The sequence below is a fragment of the Aphidius gifuensis genome, linkage group LG1, assembly GCF_014905175.1.
Source record: "Aphidius gifuensis isolate YNYX2018 linkage group LG1, ASM1490517v1, whole genome shotgun sequence".
Lineage (NCBI taxonomy): Eukaryota > Metazoa > Arthropoda > Insecta > Hymenoptera > Braconidae > Aphidius > Aphidius gifuensis.
In genome coordinates, this window is record NC_057788.1 from 16,056,440 (window position 1) to 16,066,610 (window position 10,171).

General features: G+C 29.7%; 1 protein-coding gene across 4 annotated transcripts in view; it reads left to right on the plus strand.

The window, feature by feature from the left end:
• LOC122849457 (calcium-binding mitochondrial carrier protein Aralar1) overlaps positions 1–9,495 on the plus strand; it is a 46,652-nt gene extending 37,157 nt beyond the window's left edge. For 2 of the 4 annotated variants that reach the window (XM_044148177.1, XM_044148169.1), the window contains exons 10-13: positions 6,002–6,196; positions 6,284–6,386; positions 7,206–7,296; positions 7,394–9,047. In XM_044148177.1, the coding sequence (XP_044004112.1) occupies positions 6,002–6,196; positions 6,284–6,386; positions 7,206–7,296; positions 7,394–7,577 (573 nt within the window). In that variant the 3' untranslated portion in view covers positions 7,578–9,047. Of the gene's footprint in view, positions 1–6,001; positions 6,197–6,283; positions 6,387–6,874; positions 6,916–7,205; positions 7,297–7,393 lie in introns of all 4 variants that reach the window. The other 2 variants (XR_006373566.1, XM_044148161.1) reach the window with 2 other exon arrangements.
• Positions 9,496–10,171: the final 676 nt, after the last annotated feature.

Below are 10,171 nucleotides of genomic sequence, written 5' to 3' on the forward strand. Positions count from 1 at the left end.
CACGCGAACCTGTAAGAATGAAATCAAGATTTGTACATAATTAACAATAATAACAAAGTATTGTTAATTAAAATTTTGAAGTAATCAGATTTTTTTATTCAATCATTATTAAAGTACGAAACCTGCATTCATTGGTTTAAATAAACTCACGACATTCTCTTCAAGAAAAAAAAAAATAATTCAACAATATTTATAAATAAATGTTAACAATTGTTCGAGGTGACATGCAATCGTTAATTAACAATTTTGCATATTATTTTCCACTGAAGTACGAATTCTGCTATTATCAGCCAACGTTTTTCTCTCCAAAGATAAAAAAAGAATTATTTAAAAGGATTATTTTATTATTTTGAGGTGTCATGTAATTGTTTAATAACAATTCCATGGTGCCTTAAAAAATAAATGTTATTGAATGACTTGTTTTTACTCTTGAAGAAAAAGTCATGGGTTAATTTATATTAATAATAACAGAATTTGTCCTTCAATTGAAAAGAATAGAAAAAAATTATTTGATGAAAATTAATTATTAACAATTGCATGGCACCTCGGATAATAAATAATGATAGATAATTTTTTTCTTTATTCTCGAAAAAAAAGTCATGAGCTTATTTGAATCAATGAAAACAGGATTCATACTTTAATAGTATTAAAAAAAAATAGTTTACTCGAGAATTTAAATTTACAATACTTTGTTAAATAATCAGAATATTTTGTACTAATTTGTACAAACATTGGATTTTTACCTCAAAAACAACGACAAAAATAAAATATTTGCTCTAAAATGTTCATATACAAACGCATGGGGTCTTTTTAATTGAATTCTTATCTAATTTAAAGAAAAGAGCAGAATAGCTATTTTGCACTCATAAAATCGGAATTCATACATCAATAATAATAACAAATTATTGTGAATTAAAATTTAGAGTAAGCTATTTCTTCTTACAATAAATAGCAGATGATGACAGACCATAGATGAAAAAAAATTGTTGAACGACAATTATTTATTAACAGTTGCATATTGCCTTCAATAAAAAATATTTTTAAAATTTTAAACAATTTTTTATTATTTTTGATGAGAAAGACGTGAGCTAAAAAATTTTAATTTACAATCTATGTTATTGTTATTGAGGTGTAACTTTTTATTTTATTGATACAAGTTGTAGCTTTTCCCTGGTGGAAATATTACTCCGGCATTACTCCTGCAGTCCTGCATTACTCCGACATGAGATTGATGCCGGAGTAATTTCGTCGGCATGAAATTAGTACCGGCAAAATTATTTCGGCATGAGATCAATGAAGAAGACAAAAATCCAGCATTGATCTCATGTCAGAGTAATTTCTCAAGAAATGGACCAAAAACGGAGTAATGCCGGAGAAATATTTCCACCAGAATTGCCCTTTTCTTTGAAATAGATAGGAATTAAATGGAAAAAGGATCCATCATTTATAGCACCATGCGTCTGTCTATTGTATAAACATTTTTTGGAGTAACTTTTTTTTTTTTTTGTCGTTATTCTTGAGGTGAATAATTCCGATGTTAAGGTTGATTCCGAATATCTGAATTATTGATAGACTTTCGATTTTTTTGGCTTATTTTCTAAATGAAATAATTATCTATATTGTGAATTTTTTTGAATTTTTTCTTGTTTGCTTTTTTCGAGATATTTACTGTCAAAGTTGACAACTTTTACACACTTTAACACACAAGGTATACGCGTTACCTCATGTTTTTACGAATAACTTTTTTTTGTGTTGATTTAAAACTGTACATTTACTATCAGATTGTAGCCCTGGACAAGACAAAATTTTGATAATTATTTCAATTTTTTCTTCTTTTTCTTTTAATAAATATTTAACTTTTAAACTTCTAAATTTTGCTAGATCCGCGGCACACTGACATGAACACAAGCATGGTTTTGGCGTACGACGTAAACTTTGTTTGCTAGTGTGTTGCCGCGCACACACATACTACTAAAGAACTTGGTTTTTTCATCAGCGGCGCCACAAAAACTTCAGGACACGGGAATAAAAAATAGCGTTATTAATATACGTGCCCTTCGTGGCATAAATATTGGTACGGCGATGGGACTTGGAAGCAACCTTAATAGCACAAATTAATACAAAATAATTCTGATCATTTAGCAACTTTTGCATGTTCCGAGTCAATTTGAAAAAAATTAACCTGTCCTCTACCTTTCAATAACGTGTAAATAAAATAATTGTTGACATTATTAAAAATTAGTACAAATCAAAAGGCTTTTAATTTCGTATCCGCGGGCTGGGCTCAAGCATTCTATTAGTCTTCGTCAAATATTATTTATAAATTAATTTTTTCTCTACCCGGGAAAAAATTAGACGATCGCCAACGATCGTTGAAGATGTCACATTTGTCCACATCTTTGTCGATCAAAGTCGAACGCTGTCGATCGCTATCGATCTACAACAATTTACAGAAAAATAGACAAATTATAATAATTATTAGCTTATGCTGGAGAATTTATCATAATTATAATATACTCAGGAATATTTTTTTTTTTTTATTTAAATTAAGGCCGTAGAATCATGTTTGTCTATTTTTCTGTAAATTGTTGTACATCGATAGCGATCGATAGCGATCGACAACGATCGACAGCAATTGACAGTGATCGACGGCGATCGACAAAGATGTGGACAAATATGACATCTTCAACGATCGTTGGCGATCATTGGGGATCGTCTAATTTTTTCCTGGGTAATTAAAAATTTCATTGTTTTTTTTTTTTTTTTTTTTGTTAATAACACCACATGATGACGTGTCATTGGAATTTAGCATATAGCATAGAAGCAACTGAGGCGGCCGCTTGCGGCCGGCGAGGGCGCTAGTTTCATTTAAAAAATGAGTTTACTTTGAACAAAATCGCTTTACGTGTTACTCTAGTAAACTCGAGACCTCTGGCGGATGGCGTATGAAAACATAATATTTTCTATGAGTGCGAAAAGGATAGAAAAAAGAAAAAAATATTGTTTCTCACTTCCACTCATGTATTTAGACAAAGACAAAAATTTATTTTTCTATTCTATGAACAAAATATTTTAGGTCAGAAAATTATTATTTAACTAAAAAATTCGTCTTTTTTTCCTCTACAGACTGATAGTTTTTGAGAATTCTCCAACTTTTAGTTTAATATGAAAGTTTAAGTTGAACCCAAAAAAAAGTAAAATCTCCCTATCTCACCGTGTTTAACTTTGAAAAAAAATAGCAACTTTAATAGTTTATATAAACAAACAAAGTTACCTAGGACAAAAAAAAAGTTATGAATAGATGTATTTCTTTGCATAGAATCGTTTTTTATTAATTACATTGGTCTCTAACTATTTTGACTTTACTGGAGTAACACCTTAAGGAGGTTATGCACAAATTACTCTTTTTTTTAAAAATATAATGAGAATGTTCTGAAATTTTGTACACAAGTAGATCTTTTCATTCTGAATACAACGGTATAATTATTTTTTTATGTTGATCGGTTAAATTTTTTGTAATTAATTATTGAAAATAATATTTAACATTGGCTCTTATGGAGATTTCAACCATTTTTTTCGGATAGAAAAAATGATGAAAAAGTCTTGAAAAAATCATACATATACTGGAAACCAAGTTTCGTTAATATTGCGCGAAAATTTTCATATATTGATCGGTCAATTAATGAGTAATTAATTATAAACTTTACAAAAATTAGATGTGGCAACGTATGGCAAGTTCAAACACACACACATACCCGCAATCCCATATATTGTATATGCAGGCTTACTTTATTTTTTACAGTGTAGTCGGATTTCAGTTTTGTCTGTGACGTCAGAAGCGCCCCGCAACACCCGCAATGAATTTGTGCATAACCTCCTTAAGGAATTTTTTTTAAAGATTTTGACATAAGACCTTGAATGCAATAACATAGGTTTTTTTCATAGTGGGCCCTCAGCCAACAGGAATACAAATTGATAAATCAAAAACTCGCTATGAAAAAAACCTATTTAAATATTTGAAATTATAATGTAGCTGTTACTACAAACATTAAATAAAGCATGATGAAAATCGGCCAGCTATCGATGGCTCCCCAGGGGAACGATATGCTATGAATGCAATTGAAAAAAAAAATTTTTTTTTTATTTTATTTATAAAAATAAATTCGCAAGTAACAGGACAATCTTGGCAAATTTTAATGAGCCAATCTTGGCAAATATTCATTGACAAGTCTCGCAAGTATTAATGGCAGCCAATATTAAAATGGTGTAACGTGCCAGGCCCGGCGTATGAGTGGGCCATTAATGGCAGAATTTTGCCATGCATCGGCCGTGTTGTATTCTCTTACACGGGATGGGATATTCATCTTTAAAGATACCCAGGGAATAATTTAGAAGATACCAGACATTTACAGATTTTTCCAGATCTACGAAGATATTTGAAGATACATACAGTGATCGTAACCGTGAACTTTATGCATACCACTGAGTATATCTTCAAAGGTATGCAAAGATTTAGAAAGGTCTGCGCATGTCTTTAGAGATAAATAGGGTATCTGTGGATATCTTTATCTGTATCTCTGAGTATCTTCGGGATTTTTTGCCGGGCTGTCTCATTCTCTAAACTTAAGGAGGTTATACACAAATTACTCTTTTTTTAAAAAATATAATGAGAATGTTCTGAAATTTTGTATACAAGTAGATCTTTTCATTCTGAATACAACGGTATAATTATTTTCTTATGTTGATCGGTTAAATTTTTTGTAATTAATTATTGAAAATAATATTTAACATTGGCTCTTATGGAGATTTCAACCATTTTTTTCGGATAGAAAAAATGATGAAAAAGTCTTGAAAAAAATCACACATATACTAGAAACCGAGTTTTATTAATTGCGCGAAAAATTTTCATATGTTGATCGGTCAATTAATGAGAAATTAATTATAAACTTTACAAAAATTAGATGTGGCAACGTATGGCATGTTCAAACACACACATACCCGCAATCCCATATATTGTATACGGGGCGCAGGCGCTTTACACTTTATTATTTTACAGTGTAGCCAAGTTTCACTTGAGACTGTGACGTCAGAAGCTCCCCGCAACACCCGCAATGAATTTGTGTATCACCTCCTTAATCCGAGTTTTTCTTGGGGGCGGGACTGAATTCAGTAATTGCTCTTTTGGAAACATCGCAATTCAGGCCCGTGGGGAGGGACGTGACTTAGTGTCCATTCTGGCTTCCATGACCGTCCGCAGTCATTTATATTTTTTGACTAGTTTCGTCTAGTTTTGCCAAGTTCAAAATAATGGACTTGGAAAAAAATAAATTTTACAAAAAAAAAAACTTAGATATCTACATTATTCTACTTAGCTGTAATTGTAGCCACACAATCAATATCTACATTATTTTACCAGTAAAATTCTTTACTTAGCTAGATTTTTTACTTAGCTGTAATTGTAGCCACACACCAATATCTGCATTATTTTACTTAGCTAAATTTTCTACTTAGCTCTGTAAAAGTGCGAAGAAAATGAGAAAATATCCCCGTTTTCTTCGATTTTTTAGTTGAAAATAAAAACTGAGAAAATGTGGATTTTCTCGTTCTTTTTTTCGCAATGGTAAATTACAGAGAAAAAGAGAAAAAATATTTGCAGCAAGCAAAGCTGACTAGCTTTATCTCCCATGCGTACGTTTTTTTAGTAATGACAACAAATTTTAATGTTTTGAAATTAACTATTTTTTAAACCAGACAGAGGAGAAAATTTGCTTTTTTATCAGTAATCTTGTTTTTCATTATTACAAACTGATAGTTAATTTAAAGTTTTTCTACCAGAGAATAAAATAGCTAAGAAATTAAATTTCAGGTAACATCCTAGATAATTTGAAAAATGAGAGAAAAAAAAAACGTCCACCAGAAATTCAATTATTCTGAATCAACTTTAACAACAAAATGATGAATATAAATTTAAATTGTTTTTTTGTTTTTTTTTTTTTTCAAGGGAGCTAGAGCCTGTTTGTTACGTGATGTACCATTTAGTGCTATATACTTTCCAATGTATGCTCATACTAAAAGTAAATTAGCCGACGAAGGTGGCTACAATACACCATTATCATTGTTAATGGCTGGAGCAATTGCTGGGGTGCCGGCTGCTGCTCTTGTTACACCAGCTGATGTCATCAAAACACGATTACAAGTCAGTAGTAATTCAACAAAAATATCCAATGAATTTATTTATTTTTATGAAATTGATTTTATTTTTATTTTTTGATTTTATAAAAAGGTTGTTGCTAGAGAGGGACAAACAACTTACAATGGATTGACTGATTGTGCTAGGAAAATATGGAAAGAAGAAGGTGTTAGAGCATTCTGGAAAGGAGCAACAGGTATTTTTCTAATTTTTATTTCATTTTTATAACCAATAAAAAAAAAAAAAAAGCTTGAAACAAAAATAATCAAATCAAGACTGAAGTAATTGTCGAGTAGGTCGGTGCTCTACGTACAAGACGATGTTGGGTTTGATTCCCAGTATCCCTAGTTTGTTTTTCTGAATCGTATGATTTCTTAGCTGAATGATAAGAACACAAGCAATCTACCCAAAGTAAAAAAAACTACAGCACTTTTCACGTTACACTCAATTATTTCATTATTATCACAAGTTGTGCTCACTTATTTAAAAAGAGACCGCTGTCATCAGCTAATCATCTTAGCTTTTTACGTCAAATCAAAATCATTAAAAAACACGCCTAATAATAATTAAATCAATAAGTTTAGTACTAGAGTTTTTTTAGTTTAGTACTAGAGTAATTTACAGTTTAATTATATATATTTTAAACGAAATTCGCGCTGGATCCGGACCTGGTGCACTTGCCAGTTGATCTTTCTCCCCCATATTACCCGGCAATTTATTAGTCAGTGAGTAAATTTTATATTTTTAGCAAGCAGTTTAATGTATGATTAACTGACACGGTTTTATTTTTTTGTGTTTTTATTATATTTCTTACTAATATTTGTCAGTATTTTTTTTTCTTTTTTTTACTTATGATTTTATTGCTATGTTATTAAACTCATTCAATTAAATACATGTCTAAATCACTAAACATATGTGTATGTATAAAAAATGATGTGTTTTAAGAATAATGTTAACATCAAATATTTTATAAAGATACGGATCATTAATTTTATTTTAATTATTTTTCTTTTAGCTCGAGTGTTTAGATCTTCTCCACAATTTGGAGTTACATTATTCACGTACGAGCTTCTTCAGAGGCTGTTTGTCGTTGATTTTGGTGGCTCGTGAGTATTTTATTCCAAAAATCTAGTTGAAACTATTTAGTTGAAGATCAATTTGAACAATTGCAAATTAAAAAAAAAAAATTCTATACTTTATTAGACGACCAGCTGGATCAGACCTAAAAGTACCAGCAATGGGTGTTGCGGATGAGATAAAATCAACAAATCGTGACCATATTGGAGGCTATGAAGTTGCCCTGCCAATTTTGACCGGAATTGAAACTAAGTTTGGACTTTGTTTACCAAGGTTCCAGGCGGCACCAAGATCGCAACCAACCAAATAATTTAATTATTTATAAAAAAAAACATTAGAATTTTAAGAATACCAATCTACACAAAATTACAAATATAGAAACAAATTTAATAAAAAAATAAAAGTGTTAAATTTCACTACCTAAAGAATACCAATAAAAATCTGAAAAAAAATAGAATATATATTTATATAGCTACGATGATCAGGTTTGTATAGATGTATTACTGCAAGGTATATATATATATGTATATTAATTTAATCGATTGATCGTTATATCGAAATAAAAGCTGCTTTGAATACAAACTAATTTATCGTCCCCATATTTATATAATTTTTTTGTTGAAATACATTGTCATGTGAAGCGAACATATTTTAAATATTATGTATTTAACTGCGCAGCAGAATTAATTATTATTAAAAGAAGTGATAGGATTTTTGTTTTGTTTTATTTTTTACATTGACAAATAAGTTTCAGAATACAGAGTGGCGGAGTTTAAATAAAAACAAAGTAAAAAACCGCGCGATTTTAATATGTTACTATTATGCGCATAATACTGTGATAAAATTAAGTCAGTGGTAACTAATATTAAAAACAATAAAATCACTATAATAACCAGTAGTTTGGTAAATCAAAAAAAATATATCTTTAGCTATCATTCAAAAGTTATCAGCTTTAACAAATATTAGCTTTATCATGATATTTGCAGAAAAAAACTCAACCGCAGTGATCTAAGTAAAAATAATATCATTAGATTAAATACAACTTGTGAACGCCACTGCTAAGCAGATTATATTGTAGAATTTGAATAAAATTATCTTTAATAAAATTGGTATTAAGGTTGTTTTTAAATCGCATGACCGGGCGACGTTTTGGGTTCACAAGGGTACTTACAAACGCATATTAAATAAAAAAATTATAGCGCCCCCTCATGCCTAAAATCTTTTTACTTTACTGATGCGTCATAAGTAGTGTGAGTGTTGCCGGCTTATATTTACAGACACTAATACTACTCTAGCAATAAACATTCAGGGGGAAGTTCCAAAACCGGAGATTTCTTGTAAGAGAAGGATAGAAGAAGAGATAGAAGATTGAGCCAAAAGAGATAGAGAGAAGGATAGAGCTAGAAGAATAAAACCGAACGACGGTATTGGAACTTACCCCAAATTTTCAATGTAATTCAGCCGGCTGAAACCCGTAAATTTAAAAAGTAATTAGCCAATATCTTTTAAACGGCACTGAGGAAATGGATAATTTTTTTTTCATTGATTTCGTATTTGTAAAGTGTACAAATCTGTAGAAAAAAATCAAAATTTAAATTAAGAGTTTTAAAAGTACAAGCGCAAACGTACCTATACTCCCTATGCTTGCGTGTTAAAGTTGTCAACTTTGACACTAATTATCTGGATTTTGACGCAGAGGAAAATTACGAAAAAATTCCACCAAATAGATAATTATTTCATTTAAACATTAAAAAAAAAAAATCGAAAATTAAATTACGGGAATTTCATTTAAAAACAACCTTAATATATATTTATTTACACTATTACACAATTTATTATGTAAAAATTAAAAAAAAAAAAATCTCCGTTTGCTCTCTAGAGGAAATAAGTTATCAAATTTTAATAGATTTTAATAAATTTTAACAAACTTTGTTAGAATTTGTTGATATTTGAAAATTTTAATAATTATCGACAGAATCTGTTGAATTTTAACGAAAAAAAAGTAAAAACTTTTGTTAAAATTTTCAATGTCATAAGTATTAAATTATTAATAAAAAATACCAATTTTTAACTAATTTTGTTAAATTTTAAAAACAATAAAGTAACAATTTTCGAAACTTCCCTGATTGAAACGAGTTAACAAGTTTTAAGAGATTTTGATAAATTTTAACAAAATTTGGTAGAGTTTTTTGAATTTTAATTTTTGAAAATAAAATATATTTAATCACTGAAAATCTAATGCATGTCCGAGGCTAAGAATTTCTTTCGAGAGTAACTGAAGTCTGCCTCTGGACACTTGAAAAATGTTCACGATATAAAGGGTGTCTCGTAAGTCGCGCATGGTAGGTATGCTACGAGATTGTACATAAAATTTCAAATAGTAAATGTTTTTGAATTTTGGGTCTACGAGTGCCTGAGTTATTAATGTTTTAAGGAGGTTATGCACAAATTACTCTTTTTTTTTTAAATATAATGAGAATGTTTTGAAATTTTGTACACAAGTAGATCTTTTCATTCTAAATACAACGGTATAATTATTTTCTTATGTTGATCGGTTAAATTTTTTGTAATTAATTATTGAAAATAATATTTAACATTGGCTCTTATGGAGATTTCAACCATTTTTTTCGGATAGAAAAAATGATGAAAAAGTCTTGAAAAAAATCACACATATACTAGAAACCGAGTTTTATTAATTGCGCGAAAAATTTTCATATGTTGATCGGTCAATTAATGAGAAATTAATTATAAACTTTACAAAAATTAAATGTGGCGACGTATGGCATGTTCAAACACACAACATACCCGCAATCCCATATATTGTATACTGGGCGCAGGCGCTTTTCACTTTATTTTTTTACAGTGTAGCCAGATTTCAGTTTTGTCTGTGACGTCAGAAGCGCC